Source organism: Mustela erminea, chromosome 6 (assembly GCF_009829155.1).
Source record: "Mustela erminea isolate mMusErm1 chromosome 6, mMusErm1.Pri, whole genome shotgun sequence".
NCBI lineage: Eukaryota > Metazoa > Chordata > Mammalia > Carnivora > Mustelidae > Mustela > Mustela erminea.
This window is the reverse complement of record NC_045619.1, coordinates 63,035,961-63,053,641: the sequence shown is the minus strand read 5'-3', so window position 1 is coordinate 63,053,641 and position 17,681 is coordinate 63,035,961. Positions and strand designations below refer to the sequence as shown.

The window sequence follows — 17,681 nt, the reverse complement described above, 5'->3', positions numbered from 1 at the left end:
ACCATATATGCAGGGTTTATTTTTGGGTTCTCTATTCTGTTCCATAGTTTTTGTGACTCTTTTTTATGCTAATATCATACCGTTTTGATTACTGTAGCTTTGTAAAACAGTTTGAAATCCAGAAGTGTGATACTTCCAGCTTTGCTCTTCTTTCTCAAGATTGTTTTGGCTACTTATTTGTGGGTTCATACAAACTTTAGAATTGTTTTCTTATGTTTATGAAAAATGCCAGTTGTACACTGGAATCTGTTTAGGGATTGCACTGAATCTGCGGATTGTTTGTGGTAGTGTGGACATTTTAGCAATATTGATTCTTCCAGCCCATGAGCTTAGAATATCTTTCTATTTATTTGAGTCTTCCTCAGTTTCTTTCATCAATGTCTAATAGTTTTCAGTGTACATATTCTCACATCCTTGGTTAAATTTATTCCCTAAGTATTTATTCTTTTGATGCAATTATTGGATTGTTTTCTTAATTTCTCTGCTAATGTTTTGTTCAGGCTGAGCTTCACAAGGTGCTAACTGTGCTCTACTGTTGGGACAAGGTTGCTGGCCAGGCCCTCTGCAGGAGAGAGGCCTCTAGCTGTATCCCAGAGTTAGGTGGTGCTAGAAACTGCATCCTCTGGTTGGGTAGGATCACTATCCATGTTCTCTCATCAGGTGAGGCTGCAAGCTCTGCTCCATGATTGGGTAGAGTCACTGAATAGGTTCCCTGCCTGAACAAGGCTTCACACTGTGTTCACTACTACTTCGGGTAGTGCCGAAGGCTGGGCTATACTGCTGGGTGGTGCTGTAGTCTGGGCTCTGAGGTTGCCCAGGGTTACTGTTCAGGCTCCTTGGTTATGTGGGGCCAGAGGTTACATTTAACAGTAGAGCAGGGCTATTAGCTTGGCTCCCAGACTGAGCAGGGCTATAGGATGGACTCTGGCTTAGGTTCTCTGGCCAGGCTTTCTGGATGGGTAAGACTGGAGGCTGTGCTCAGTAGTTAGGCAGTTCTGTGAGTTTGCTTCTCTGCTCAAACGGGGCAGTTGAACTGTCTCCACGGCCACCATGGCCTGTTGACTAGGTACCCAAGTCAAGCAGAAGTGCCAGCTGAGCTCCTTGGCCAAAAGGAGCCACCATTCAGCTCTGTAGATGAGCTGTACCACAGGCTGGGATCTGTACTTGGTCAATGCTGCAAGTAAGAATACAGTCTGCCAGGATCTGAGTGCTGCTTGCTATAATCCCTGTCCCCTTTCTCCTTCTTTATCTAATTCCTCATGAGTGAGGCCTGCAGATTCTCCCAGTGATCCTCGTGAGGTGAGACCTGAATGGGCCTCCTGGGAAACATCTCACAATGCCGAGGGAGCTTGATGTCCACCTTGGGTTCTCTCTTCCCACTGGCAAAATTGTAGATCCAGGGAGGCCTTCCCAGAGTGGCGTTATGCTGAGCTGGCGGTGGGGCAATTTGTTTAGAGTGCATCTGCTCCTTGTACCATTCCAATGTGGTCTCTCTAGGTCTTCATGGTCCAGGGGGGTACTTTAGCTTCACCCCCAGGTTCTGGGATTTTCACTATGGTATCTTATCTATGGATAGCTGCTAATTGGTCTTCTTGGGAGGGAGACTGTTCCAGAACAACCTACCTTGCCATTTTGGTGACCACTGCACATACTTTATACTAGGAGAATGTATTTGTTTACTCAAATAGTTAGCTTTCTAAAGCTAACTGTACTATCTGCATTACAAATTGAACTTACAGATTCTGATCTTCAAAGTTGCGTTCAAGCATAAGATCTTTTGTTACTACCATATGGATCAACCACAGGGATTTGGTCATCTTCATTTTTGTGTTCAAATAATGCCAGAAAAAGCACCTTCTATGTGATAGGCACTCAGTTAATGCCTGTTTTGGCTATTTCTTTATCTGAAGAAAATCACTGAAAAGTGGCTATGTGGTCACCAAAGCAGATATTTTTTAATGCCAGAGCTTAGTACTGAGTCCACACATGGATAGTGGGACACACATGGATAGTGGGAAGATTCCTGTTTCTACTTTGGGGAGGAGAGGAAATAAAATCTTGGATTAAGATGAAAAGAAGAAAAAGAAAATGCTCTAGTAGTCTTCCAATATTCATGCATTATTTTAAATCATTTCAGAATGCAACAAGATTTATATGTGGGAAATACCATCCTTGCTGATTGTAACAGGGATTGCAACTGTCCAACTAAAACATGGGACCCTGTGTGTGGAAACAATGGTGTGTCATATATGTCAGCTTGTCTTGCTGGTTGTGAGACATCTGTTGGAGCAGGAATAAATATGGTAACACCTTCTATTGGTCTTTTTACAGAACTTTGGTTTTATGCATTGCACTGAAAACTTCAACATGAACTGGGTCCTCATTTGATAAAAGTAAAATTGAAGTCTTTCTGAATGTTCATTTAATTTACTTTTTATTCCATAAATCTTATTTTAACTCCATAATGTCTGACCACTAATCTTTTTCTTTAATTTTTTTGAATATAGTGGGCACTGATCACTGATCTCTAATTTTATAGCAGTAATGTCACTACTCAGATAATTCATTTTAAAAATATTCTGGACTAAAATATTTTTATCATTGAGATGAAGTTGGTGGTTTTTATCTCCATTATCCGGCTAATTGCTTTGCCATTTTTTTTCTCCTTTTCTGTATTTTTCACGTTCTGACAGCTTTTTAAGAAGATGGAATTAGCCTTTTTTTCTTTGCCTAAATAATGTTACAATATTTAAAATGTTGGTTGGTGATAAAGTAAAACTTTCAAAAATTTTTCATAAAATTCTTATGAAAACCTGGAAACATACAAGAATTTTTAAAGGATTGACTTTACTCTGTTTTTTTGAAATGAACTGTATTTTTTGAAATAAAGCTTTATTCGTAAGTATCTAAATATTTCCACTGAGTGTTCTGAAGCCAACTTTATTATGCTTCCTGTTGTAACAAAACAGTATATATTTTTAAAAGACATGACTTTAGAATATCTGAGCTATTGCAAATTTACTTCACATATTTAGAAAGAAATGCATTTTTCTAAAACCTCCTTTCCATGTCTTGTTTTATGCTACAATCCTGATAGGGACCATAATCGAGATGAGAATAAAGGGAATAAATAGTCTCCATCTTGATCTGGCTGGCTATATAGAAAATATTTGTGATTTGTGTTCGAAATTTTACTTTCTTAAATAGGATAATATATTATTTTCACACAGGTGTTCCAAAATTGTAGCTGCATTCAAACATCAGGAAATGCATCTGCAGTTCTTGGACTGTGTGACAAAGGACATGACTGTTCCATGATGCTTCAGTACTTTTTAATCTTGTCAGCAGTTGGCAGTTTCATTTATTCTTTATCTGCCATACCTGGATATATGGTTCTCCTAAGGTACAAAAATCATTTTCTTTATTTGGATTCCTTTTTGGCCCTTTATTAAGGTAATTTTTTCTCAGAAAGCCACTTGGAGCCTATGTTATCTAAGAATTCAGTGCTTTCATGTATCACTTAATAAAAGTTCTACATTAGGCATCGTTGAATTTTACAAAATTTTATAGTTCAGGAGTATGAATATTCACCTTTCAGAATTTCTCTTCCTAACTTTTCCTTTATTTTTTGCAGTTAAATTATGTGAACCTCTCATTAACACAAGAAGAGACATTTATATTTTAGTATAAACTGTATGAAATGGTCATTTCAATAGGTAAAGAGTAGTTGCCTAGCAGTCATTTCATATGGCTCAAGCTATAGGACATCAGAGTGTAAAGTTGTCAGAAGCCTTGGTGTCACCAGTTACTATCGAAAGGACATTAAACAGGTCACTTAATCTGAGCTTCATTTTTTTAAATAAAAAAATAGGTGTAACAATAAATGTTCAACTCTTCTTACAAGTCTATCGTGAGAGACAAATGATGAAGGGCTTTCTCAAACTAGGAAACTGCAGAGCTCCAGTTCAAACTTCGGTGTCATACACATGTGTTCATTGAATTCCAGCATTCTTCATGCCTAGTAAACAATCGCAGATATTCCTAGTGAACAAAATTTGCATTTCTTTCTCTTTTCTTCGTATTTTATTGGAACTTAGAGGCAGAGTTAAGATAATTACGATTCTCAGTGCATAGCACATTATTCTCATAGGCTGGGACAAGTTTTCATTCTTGTTTTATTTTGCTTTTTTCATTCCATTTTTCACTTCCTCTTACCATAGGCACCCACATGAATATGATAGCTATATGATCTTAATGGTCCTTTGTAAAATGGACCTTTGTGTCCATTGTCCTTTTTAAAATGCTAATTTTTTTGTTGGTATGTGCTTTTATATTCACACAGGAGCTGTTGTGCTGTAAATCTTGTTTTGGTTCATAAGGCACAGGCATACATAAATTCACCAAGTACTGCTAGTACTTATGAGTTATTCTCACACCTTTACTGCGAAGGAGTTCCTACACTTACAGCCTCACTAACACTTGGAATTATCTAACTTTTGGACTTTGACCACTCCAACAGGTCTAGAATGGTAGTTCACTGATGTTTTAATATGTGATTTCCTGATTCAGTGTGTTTAAGCATCCTGTCAATTTTTTTTTTTTTTTTAGCTCTAGGCTTCTGCTTTAAGATGCTTATTGATTTTCTTTGTCCATTTTCTATTATATTTCCTACACTTTTCTTGGCAATTTTGATGATTCCACTTAAATTATAAATATTAATATAATATTGTTTACAGGATACAATTTTATCTCTTAGTCTCTCATCTTTAATTTCTCCACAGTATCTTTTATGAAATTAAATCCTAAATTTTATCATACTGAAATTTATCATACTGAAATTTCTTGCCTTAGGATTTTTATGTTGGGGAGTCATATTTTAAAAGTGTTTTTTCATTCCTAATTTATAAAAATATTAACCTAAATTTTATCCTAATATTTATAGTTTCACCTTTTCAATATGGTTCTTTAAACCCCTGCAAGTCTATTTTTATGTGTGGTACAAGGGGGACAGATGTTCAGTGTTATTTTTTCTCCATATAATAAAGTAGTTTTCCCAATATCAGTATAAATAAGAGGTCCCTTCTCTATTGATTTGTGGTACCACCTTTATCATATCTCATGTGTTAATATTACATGAGGCTATTTTTCACTTTTATTCCTTTTCCACAGTTTTGTCTGCTCTCATACTGGTACCATATTGATTTTATTACTTTGATATTGTGTATGTTAATATCTCATATGGTAACTCTTCCTCACCCACCCACAACTGTCATCTTTACTCTTTCTTTTTTTTTCTTCACAAATTGATTTAGCTACTGATGTATGGATCTTTATACTCACATAGGAATTTTGATGAAGTTTGTGTGGACTCCATAGATTAACTGGAGAAAATCTGGCATCAAATTTTTGTGAAATATCTTTTGTGAATATTTTTCCATTTATTTAAATTTTCTTCTATAAATACCATACACACACATATATCCAAATATATACATATATACAAGATTATATCATTCACAATTATAAACATATACATATCCACATATATCTACACATGGATATGGATGTTTGTATGAATACATACTGGTATGTATTTATTTGTGATTATAATTGGCCCTATTTTCTCTTATATTTTCTAGTTGGTTATTGTTAATTTAGATGGATGCTGTTAATTTTTTAAAGTTTAGTTTTTAATTTAGTTTTTCTTATTATAATAATTTTTTGATTTTGTTAGGCTTTCTATATAGAAAGGTGTACAAATGTGGAGAGTTGTATCTCTTCACTTCTAAACCTTTACACATCTTAGGCTTTTTAAATTTTCTTATCATCAACTTGGACCTCCAAAATTATGTTAAATGATAGTGGTGATTGTAGTGAGAGTGGTGATAGTGAGTATTTTAATCTTAATGGAAACGACATAAATTTTCCATTATGATACTTGTAGATTTTCAGTATATAGTTTTCATCTAGTTTCTAAGTCTTTAATAATGAAATGGGCACAAAACTTTATTAATTGTATTTTTCTGCATCTATGATTCTAAAATTTTTCTACTCACTATTTTTAGTGTAGTAAAATAAAACAGTTTTTTATGTTAAACTGATTGCATGGATGAGAATAACCATAGTTATGGTATATTTTTATATATGATTTGGTTTGTTTAAACAATATTTTATTAAAATTTCTATATCTATCTTGATAAGTAAAATAGACCTACTATTTTTTTATTCTTGTTCTGCTTTGGAATCATTTGAGACCCCACAAAATGAATTTATAAATTTTCTTTTTTTTTAATTTCTGGAACTACTTATATTAAATATCTATCTGTTGAAAGTTACATACATCCACCTGTAAAAATATTTATACTTTGGGCTCATTTGGACAGTGATATTTGATTATTATTTCCACTTTTTCAATGTTAGTGTATATTCACATTTTCCATTTCTACTTATACCTGCTGTATGTTTGTTAGTGAATAAGTGTTTACAATGTTCTTTTATCATTCTGATATTCTCTGCTATATCTGAAAGGTTTACTCTTTTTTCTTACGTATTTTTTTTGTTCCTTCATCATTTTTTTCTTGATCATTGTTGCCAGAGGCATATGTTTTATTTTTTTTCCTTTAAAGAATCAGTTCTCATTTTGTTAATCTTTATTTCATGTATTTCTGCTCTTTTAATTTTTTTTTCTTTTAGGCCTTTTCTGTTGTTCTTTATCTAACTATTTGAGTTTAATACTTAGATCATTTGTTCATTTTGACTACTATAGATGAAACTATACATTTCTTCCCAACTATTACTTATTTGTGCCTCAATTAGTATTTTCTTTGAAGTTTATTTTGAACTATTTTGCAATTTCTGTTATGAGTTGCCCCACCAGACCAAAGCTTATTTATTAACATGTTATATAATTTTCATATTGATTGAAACTTTCTATAGATATACGTTTATTATTATTTCATTTTTATGTTCAGAGAACATAATCTGAAAGATTACAGGTTGGGAAGGTGGATGTCAAGGCTTTCTTTGGGGCCTAGTGCATTTTTTGAGTACTTAACGTTTTTCTGAAAAGAATAGGTAACTTCTGCATTTTGAGTATACAGCTCTCAGATCTTTTGAAGTACTTTATTATTGAAATTTTGTAAATGTAATTCATCAGTTTTTCAGAGATAGGTGTTTAAATCTCTAAATATTGCTGATATATTTCTTACTATAGTTCTGTCAGTTTTTTAAAATTATGTTCAGTTAGCCAACATATAGTACATCATTAGTTTTTGATACAGATTTCAACAATTCATTAGTTGCATATAACACCCAGCGCTCATCACAACATGTGCCCTCCTTAATACCCATCACCTGTTTTTGTTTTTTTTTTTAATTTAGTATTTGGAGGTTATATTATAGGATTATATGCTTTTGGTCATTGTACTTCTACCATTAGCATTACTTAATTCTCTTTATCTTTTAGCTATTTCTTTCAAGGAATTATACTTTGCTTCTTATTAAAATTGCAGTTCTCGCTTTCTTTTGGTTCATTGTTCCTGTTACATCTTTTCCTTTCCCTTTATTTCCAGTCTTCAGTCTTCCTTTATGCTTCATAGATAATCTGTAGGTATGATTTTATCATCTAAAATTGGTACACTTAACCCATTTATGTTTTTTTATAATTATTGTGGCAAAGCTCTTTTTACTATTTTACTTAATGCAGTCTATTGATTTTACTTTCTTTTTGCTTCTTTTTTTGCTTTCCATTGTACAGTGGAACTCCTTATCTGCAAGGGATATATTTTAAGATCCCCAGTGGATGCCTGAAACCATGGATAGTACCAAACCCTAAACATATTGTTTTTCCTATATATACATAATCATGATAAAATCTAACTTATAAACTAGGTACAGCAAGAAATTAACAATAATAACTAATAATGAAATAGAATAATTCCAACAATGGAAGTTAAGTGCATGTGGTCTATCTCACTATTATAATATATCATTGTGCTGTATTCACCCCTTTTTTTTTTTTTTAGATTTTATTTATTTGACAAAGAGAGAGAGAGAGCACAAGTGGGGGAAGTGGCAGGCAGAGGGAGAGGGAGAAGCAGGCTCCCAGCTGAGGAAGGAGCCCAATGCAGGGCTTGATCTCAGAATCCTGGGATCATGACCTGTCCTGTGGCAGACGGTTAACCAACTGAGCCACCCAGGTGCCTCTGTACTCACCCTTTTTCCTGCTGTGATGATATGAGATGATAAAATGCCCACATGAGATGAAAGGAGGTGAATGACATAAGCCCTGTGATACAGGGACTGTAACATTCAGCTGCTTTTGATCTTCCAGTTCATGGACCATCTGCTTCTAGACTGCGGTTGGCTGTGGGTGACTCAAACCACAGAAAGTGAAACCACAGATAAGGGGGAACTACTGTGTATTTTGGATGTTCTGCTACTGCTTTGAAAGCTGTATCTTTCAAATGGTTAAACCTGATTATTGAAATTCTTAACTACATTAATGTTTTACTTATCAACTTCAAAACTTTTTAGTATTAGTATCTACTCCCTAATAAAACAAGTACCTAATCAGGTTCTCTTCATGTCTCTATTTTCTTCCCCCATCTCTTGCCAGAACCATATTGTAGAATTTAACCCCCAGGTTTTTATTAATTTACTTGTGTTTGTCTCTATTTTTGTGGAATTTCCCTGGATCTCCTACCTTGATGGTAAAGGGGCACAACATCAATGCTATCTGACAGTTTAAAGAATGATTTCAATTTCTCTCAGCATTTTTGCATGATTTGCATGCTAATTTTCCAATTCTTGAATTCTAGAAATTACCAACACCAATCAATGAAAGTGATTACAATAACACTATGTTATTATCAACACAAATCAATGATAGTGTTCATAGAACAATTTAAACTGTTCCAACAGTTTAAATAACTTTTTTGTTATTAGTATTTCATGCTTCTGTGAGATCATTAAGAGCTATATTAGAGATAGAGGGGAAGGAAAAAATTTTCAGTAAAATTTAAATGCCCTATTTTCTGTATTAAATGGAAACCGTGGGACTAAGGGGATCATGCTAGGTTTCCTGGCTTTGTTAACTGCCTTCTGAATAAATCATTGATGTTGTCTAAGTAACCTATATGTCAGGAAGATAATTTCTAGGTCAAACTATGAGATTTTTCAAATTTAGTAAAATACTTACATTGAGAAAATGCCAGTAAGATGACATTTTTGGTAAAAATGTATTGTATGCCTTGTGAAGAAAATAGATTTTATTTACTCAGCTTCAAGTTAATCAGGGAAGGGAAGGGAATGCAGTGGACTTCTCTAAGTGAATTCTCTGGGGAGTTAGCCATGTTGATGCTGGAGTGAGTGAGACACAAAAAGGGCCACTGGGGAATTATAGTCTCCATTTCTACATATAGGAATTTCAGGCAACAGTGCAAAAGTGGTGGAACTTTTGAAGAAAATGGAGAGATCTGTGTGACTCGAAACAGTACCAAATCACATAAAATATGTCTGCTTTGGATTTCTTTGTTATATTCCTTTGAAAATTTTTATTTCTGCTTTCGTTCTGCCTTACATTTACTTATACAAATTCTTGGCTTTTCTGTATTTTGTCAATACAAATGACTTAAATACAGTGAGGGTTGCATAGTTTTGGTTTTAGTCTGAAGGTTTAAAGAAGAACTGCCATGTCAATAAGTGGATATTGGCGTACAAATTGATATGAAATATTTTCTTCTTTGATAACTCTCTGATAGAAATGAATGAGCAAAAAATGATGGGTAAAATGCCAAGGACCAGAAGTAGAGGTCCTCCGTAGGCTATATACTGGATAATTATTCTTGAATAACCAAGACCTGAGCATGCAAAACAATTTTCTAGTGCCCAGTGTGTTACCAGCATACAAAGAGTTAAAAAAAAAAAACTATGAGAGTATTCAAATCTCTACTTCTATTTTATTTGTGTATTTACTTGGTTTTAGGTGCATCAAGCCTGAAGAGAAGTCTCTTGGTGTGGGGTTACATACATTTTGCACAAGAGTATTTGGTAAAAAATCATTCTTTTTTCCAGCATCAGACCATTATTAAATACTAAGTAAATGAAATTATTCTCCCAGAGTAATAGTCTAGCAAATATCTCTTCTGCTTGCAGCACTTTATAATTTATATGAGAATGTGGTACAATAAGACATGGAGAAGCTCTCCCTTTTACTTGAAAAAGATCTATCTGAACTTAATTCTATTTTTCATCTATTAGAAGATTTGAAAAGCAAATGAACAAAAATGCCTTGTTGAAGTAAAATGTATACATGATTGGTTCAAAACACTACAGGAAAAAAATAATATAAAGAATCCTTAATTCAATGTTTTTCTACATCAATAATTTTATGCTGCATTTATATATTATATTACTTATCTTTTATAATTTAGAAACTTTATAACAAAAGTACTTTCTGATTTCTAAAAATAAAACAGAACATTCTATTCATATTTTGTTAAATTTTATTGGTTCTACAAATAGAGAAAATTAAAATGTTTCCAAACAAAATAATGTGCCTTAATTCTTTCCTTGTTGATGGATTTTTCCTTCTCCTCTCTTCAATTGTAGCTGGAATTCCTGCACCTATATATTTTGGAGCTTTAGTGGATTCCACATGTTTACATTGGGGAATTTTGAAATGTGGTGAGTCAGGGGCATGCAGGATATATGATTCTACCAACTTCAGGTAAAGATAATAAATTTTTTGAAGAATTGTTTTCTAGTCGCAGACTGTACATAAAATAGTACCATTTATGTGTAACATTTTCTTTGTCAGATACTAGACTACTTTTGGTTGTGTTTCCAGAATATATATTCTTTTGTTATTATGAGTCTGATTTTAAACAAAACTCAAAATAATGTTAGTGTGTTTTTTAACAAACACTTCCATTTTGCTCTATTTTCATATTTCTTTTTCATTTGGAGACCTGAACTGTTAAATTTGTATTAATTTCTCTTGACAGGGCAGTTCTAAAACGTTTTCATTTACTAAAAAACAATGTAGCATTCTTTAAAACTCTCTAAGGTCTTATGTTGATTAGTAAAAGGATCTATGTGAAGAACTGTGAAGGGTGCAGACAGCATGAGACTCACGTTTTCATCAGTTCTCTGTTCCCCTGAAGCTCTGCAGGGGTAGAGTAGAGGTGGGCCCAGGCACAAACTGTGCACAGAATATGTTTGCTTCACAGTTGAGAAACCCCGAAGTCCCCTAATGTAGATTGGCCTAAGCCTGCTGCCAGGATTCCTGTTGATAGCAGCCTTAATTAAATGCTATCTCAGACAAAATAATTATATTTGGTACCAAACTCTGTGAGGTTAATTAGAGTAGCCGATAAAGTGTACTCATGAGAACATTCACCAGATGTTAATATTGCTTAGAAATAGGAGGTGGGCATTGTTGGTAGACAGTTCTCCATGGGTCTCTTTTACATTTCTGCATATCTTGTTAGCAGAGGCTTCTGCTGTGGACTATCTTCTCAAGGATGTTTGAGTAATAAATGACCTTGGAAGATATAAGTGAGGTTTATTTTCTATAGAACAGAGTTTGCTGTCTAAGATGATAAAAATATTAACTCTTTCTAGGGTAAAGGTTGGCAGATTTGCTTGTAGCCCACTTCAAAGAATGGGATTTCCTTAACTTAGGGATCCTTAGCCATGATCCAAACCTACTGTGTGCACAAAATCCATGTGGTCTCTCACTGTGTGATTCCTTTTGGACTTGAAGGTTAAGGAAAACCAACCTGAATTTGCAGCTTTTGTTGATTGTTGTACTGTGAGTAAAAAAGTCCTGTGTCTCTGACCTGGAAATCTTGTATCTTGAATCAGCATCCATGCAACTGGGGCAGACTAACTTGTTAGCTCAAAATCCAGGTAAAATCTAGAACTCTTTTGTAGTTCTTAAGAACAGAAGTACTGATTAAATTTTACCAAAAATGTAAGGATATAAGGATAGCCACTTACATTTATTCTAAGCTACTTAGAAAGGAAGGAAAGGATTAAGGAAAATTCAATGGAACTAAGAAATAGAAAAATAAAAGCATACAAAATAAATTAAAAAAATAAACCTAAATATATCAGATTTAACAATAAATGTAAAGCAAATGAACTTGCTTCTTAAAAGATACTGACTTTCACGTGAGTTTCAGTGTTTTCAAAATTCTAGCTATATGTTATTTACAAGACACAACCTAAAAAATATATGTGAGGAATGTTCAAGATAAAGGTCAGAAAAGATATACCAAGCAGGTATTAAATCAAATTCCTGTAGTTATATTAATGAGTCTGAGATAAAATAGAATTTAAAATGAAAAGGATTGGGGTACCTGGGTGGTTCTGTTGGTTAAGGATCCAACTCTTGATTTTGGTTCAGGTCTTTATCTCAGGGTCATGAATTCAAGCCCTGAATTGGGTTCCATGCTGGGTGTGGAGCCTACTTTAAAAAAATGAAAAATTTAAAAAAAGTGAAAAAGATTAATAGGGTTAAAGAAGAATATTACTTCATAATAAAAGTAACACTTTATCAATAATATATACCAGTAATCAACCCATATATATCTATCAACTTAATCTCAAAACATATAAAACAAAAAGCTCACAAAATTACAGGAAGAAATATAAATCAGAATGGAAAATTTCAATAAACATTCCCAACAAGTGAATATAAAATATAGACAAAAATTATTTAGGATAGAGAAAAGTGTGAACCGCCAAACTGTACAAGAATCATCTAGTAGATATATATCAATTTTTAAAAAGCTCAACCAATGGAATATATTTTCCATTGAAAATTGAGAATATTTTCTCCAGCCTATAATAAACATTTATTACAACTAAGTCTAATGCCACAAAGTTAAAAAAAAAAAAAGTGTTGAAACCATGTAACCACTATTTTCTGCCCATAATGCAATGCAATTAGAAATGATAAAATGTTGCCAAAATCTTACATATGAAATTAATTATAGGTTAAAGAATAAATAATTTATAAAAAATAATGAAGGAATAAAAACTCTATGTCAGTGAAATCATTGAATAGGAAAACCTCTGGAACAAGGCTAAACCAGTACTCAAAAGTTTATTTATAAATTTAAATGTATACATGTTTTTTAAAAAGACGGGAAATTAGTGAACTCAGAATTTAGAAAAAGGACAATGCAAGTTTGAATAAAGTAAAAAAATCTGATAAATAATTCATTAAGTTATGTATTGATATATTTCCTGTTTCAAATAAAAACAATAGGTACAATATATCTCTTGAATTCCAAAGGGATATATCTGGTTTCAAAGATTATGTAAACATCATTCTGGACATTCAGTTTTCCTGAACTAAAAACTGAACAGAAACATAAAGGCTTAAATAGAGCTGAGCACAAAGGCTGAATGCAAAACCTCTAAACCTAGAAATGTACAGTGGTTTCTAGATGATCGGCTTCCAGAAACAATAAAGCTCTTCAAAAGAGACAAGAGATTAGATCCAGATTCAATGTTGTAATCCATGAGGTGGTATTCAACACCCTTGGACTGAGCTGAGTAGTGTCCCTCAAAATTTCACATCTACTCATAGTCTCAGTATATGATTTTATATGGAAATAAGTCTTTGAATTAGTGAAATTAAAATAACGTCATATGGGTTAGAGTGGGTCCTAATTCCAATCATCAGGGTCCTTATAAGAAGAGGAAAAGAGGCACAAGGACACAGATATACAGGAAGAATACCATGGAGACAGAGGTAGACATTTCAGTGTTGCATCTACAAACCAAGGAATGCTAAGGATTGCTGGCAATTACCAGCAGCTAAGAAGAGTCAAGAAGGGGTTCTTTCCTGGAGCCTGCAGAGGAAGCCTGGCCCTGCCAACACCTTGACTTCTAATTTCAAACCTTCAGAATTGTGAAAGAATAACTTTGTTTTAAGCCATCAAGTTTGTGGTGCTTTGTTATGGCAGCCCTAGGAAACTAATACAAACCTCTTTGTAAAAGAGATTTTGGAAAAATAAATATAGTGAAAGAACACCAGACGGTCAGCAGCAACAACAAAATACTCAAAATTGTTTAGTTTTGCCAGCTAAAACTTAAAAACACATGAACAAATCTAATGGTAAAAAAAAAAGCACATTAATTACCAGATAAAACATGGCTTCATTCCAGATTAAATTTAATATAATTTAATCTGTTTTAAATTATATAATCTGATAAAGACTTTAAGTATGCTTAACCAGCACAATAGGTTTAAAAATAGTAAATAAATGACATAATGTCCATTAAAAATGAATAACAAATTATAAGAAAAATCAAGCAGAAAGGAGAATACCAAAAGAACTCTTGGAAATACTAAAGAATAAATGTATAACATTGAGATAATAAAAGGAATCCTAAGTATGTAATAAATTTCAAGCCAACCTAATTAAAATGAGAATTGGCAAACTGAAAAATATAATTACCCAGAATGTAAATCAATAACCTAAACTGATTCAACAAAAATGATAATATTAAATAATATTTAATATAATATTAAAGATCAACTAACAAAGTATACACCTCAAAAAAAAAATTCTAGGAAGAGAATGGAGGAAGTGTCAGATATAAGAATTTATGGCTTAGAATTTCCTGGTATTTGAGACATGAATTTTCATATCAAAGATGAAATATGAATAGAATAGAATAAATATAAATGGACATACTAGAGTAAAATTACAAACTTTCAAGATAAATAGAAAGAACCTGTTATGAAATAAATAGATGGCTTACAAAGAAATAACAATTAGACCAATAGCAGATAGGTACCAGCAACAATAGAGCTTAATATCTCTGATCCTTATTTCTTTGGGTTTGAGTCAAAAACACAAGCCACATAGCAAGAAATGAGCAAATGTGACTATAAATTTTTAAATTTCTTTATAATAGAAGACACTGTTGATAATGAGGAATGTTGGTAATGAGTAAAAACTAATGAAGAAAACTTTTGGACAATATCTACTAAATTGTGTACTCTACAACCCTGAGACATATTTTAGAGAAACTCTTGTTCATGTACACAAGGAGACATAAAAGTTTTATTGCAGTATTGTTGATATTAGAAAAAAGTTAAATAATATAAGTGTCCAATATAGACCTGGATTAATAAATTGTGGCATGTTCACAAATTGAAATGTGGTGCAAAAAAAAAAAAAAGTAGAACTGTAGAACTGTGCATATGAGCATTATTTTAAAATCAGGGGCTAAGAGAAATTTTCAAAATAAAAAGTATAGCATATGCCAATTATTTAAAATGTAAAAACATATAAATTATATATGTTATTAATATATACTTTGTAAAACTATAAAAATAAACTAGAAAGAAAATCCATAACATTCAACATAGTCTTACAACAAGGAGGGCTAGAAGATAATATCATAGGGCCACACATGGGATTTTAATATATTAATGTTTTCTTTTGAATTGGCCTGAAACAAAAATGGAAAAATTTAATCATTTTGAAAAACTGGGTGGTAAGTACAAAAATATTAGTTAATTTATTTTGTCTGCATTCTTGAAGTGTTTCATAAGAATATTTTAGAAGTAAAAAGATGAAACTAAAAGATGGTAAAATTAATAGACTATATACCATAGAGGTCATAAAAAGTAAAACACTGTTTTTTGAAAAGATTAAAATATAATAATAACAGTTATCTGGGAAGACAAACAGAGAGGAGACACAAATAAACACTAAGAAGAATATAAAAGGATAGATACAGCAGTTCAGAAACATTAAGTAGAGAGTTTTCTAGATGAGTATACCTTACAAAATTTTACTATAAATATATAGAAAACATGAATATTTTTCATAGCTATTTAAAAACATGAATCAGTTGAAAATTCCCATTCTCCTAAGGCACCAAGTCCAGATTCTTTTAAGGCAAGTTTTACAAACTTTCAATGAACCAATGATTTCTGCATAAAACAAGTTATTCTAAGAAATGGAAAAAAAGAGAAAATTTTCCAATTCATTTACAGAAGTAGTACAATCTTGATATTCACATTAGACAAGTTCGGTAAAAAGAAAAAAGTTCAGGCTAATTTTACTTATAACTATGCATGCAAATATTCTAAATAAGAAATGAACAAATCAAATCTAATGTATAAAACACTCACTAATAGAGTTTATATTAGATATTCAAGGATGGTTCAATATGAGAAAAATCTATTAACCAAATAGATTAACACAGTAATGGGGGTGAGATCTTTGATATTCTGCTAACTATATGCAGAAAAATAATTTGGTGATACTTTACATATTCATAATTAAAACTTTGAGCAAATTCAGAATAGAAGAGGAAGTTCCTTAACTTGATTAAGGTCATCAAAAAACCCCACAGAGTAGAAATCACAATTGATGATGATTTCTTTGGGAGCATTCTTAATTAGATATTGGAATAAAACTGCTATCGCTGTCAGTATTACATTTAAATTAGAGGTTCAATTTAATGTAAAAAGATTTTAAATACCTAAAAGATTAGAAAAGAAGAAAATAAGTGTGAATTTTCTGGATGAAAAATTCCAAAAAATAAAGTTTAACAAACATTAGAATGAGTTAAAAAAAAAAAAAGTTGCTTATATAAAATTGACGTACAAAATAATTAGCTGTTATTGTCCTCATGGGAATGAAATATTAATAATTAAATATATGCAATACTAGCTTGTACTCACCACACTATGTAAGATTTAATATGTTTTAACATTTTTTTGATAGATACATCTATCTTGGTTTGCCATCAGCTCTAAGAGGAATAAGCTATATTCCAGCCTTTTTAATCCTAATTACTTTGAAGAAACGTCGTCTACCTGGTGAAAATGTCTCTTCAGGAACTGTGCTTATAGAGGCAAAAGTTGCAGGGAAGGAAAATGACTGCAAAGATATGCACCAAAATTCCAAAGTCTTGAATGATGATGAACTGAAAACTAAACTGTGATGCACTATTATATCATTTTTCCCAGAGTTGGAGAATTCACTACAACTTAATTGTTTTTAAAATCAATAGGGATACAGAGGGTAACTTTTTCTTATCTATATGAGCCTCAAGTTTTGGTGTCTTTTGTTGTTGTTGATGATGTTGTTGTTTTTGCTCAAGATAAAAAAAAATGTTCAATGATGGTATTTCTGAGGCATCCATGACACTTGAGATTTTTCTCAGAGGGGACACTTATAATAATTTTCAAAACAGCATATTAGAGCCAGCTTTATTTTTTATGTGAAAATAGCAATTTCTCTTTAAACTCATGTGAAATGAGAGTATATTTCCCATATCGCCTTTTCCAAATGATTCTAAAAATTTCCTATTATAAACATCTATTTAATTCCATTGAACTTCTGATTGATACTGAGGTTATTTAGAGACTAAAATTCTTATCTTGCTTACATGAATATTTATTTTATTCAAATGTATCACTTTTGTATGAAAGAAGCCCACACCTTCTAATTCTAGGAAATATTCTTTAACTTTCCCTATTGCTTTCAGACATGATTGTTTTAAAATCAATTACTCATTAATAAGCCATCACTTGCTCACAATTTGTTCCCAGCTTTATTACTCAAGCCCTATATTTGCCCATTTTGTTCAGAATACTGAAAAACTAAGTCAGGTTATTAAAAATCATGTAGCAAAGA

At 32.2% G+C, this 17,681-nt stretch overlaps 1 protein-coding gene across 2 annotated transcripts in view; it reads left to right on the top strand.

Moving 5' to 3' along the window:
* SLCO1A2 (solute carrier organic anion transporter family member 1A2) overlaps positions 1–17,681 on the top strand; it is a 44,253-nt gene extending 26,572 nt beyond the window's left edge. For both annotated transcript variants that reach the window (XM_032347494.1, XM_032347493.1), the window contains exons 11-15: positions 2,138–2,303; positions 3,231–3,403; positions 9,986–10,050; positions 10,612–10,729; positions 16,767–17,681. In XM_032347494.1, coding sequence (XP_032203385.1) covers positions 2,138–2,303; positions 3,231–3,403; positions 9,986–10,050; positions 10,612–10,729; positions 16,767–16,986 — 742 coding nt within the window. In that variant the 3' untranslated portion in view covers positions 16,987–17,681. The remainder of the gene's footprint in view (positions 1–2,137; positions 2,304–3,230; positions 3,404–9,985; positions 10,051–10,611; positions 10,730–16,766) is intronic.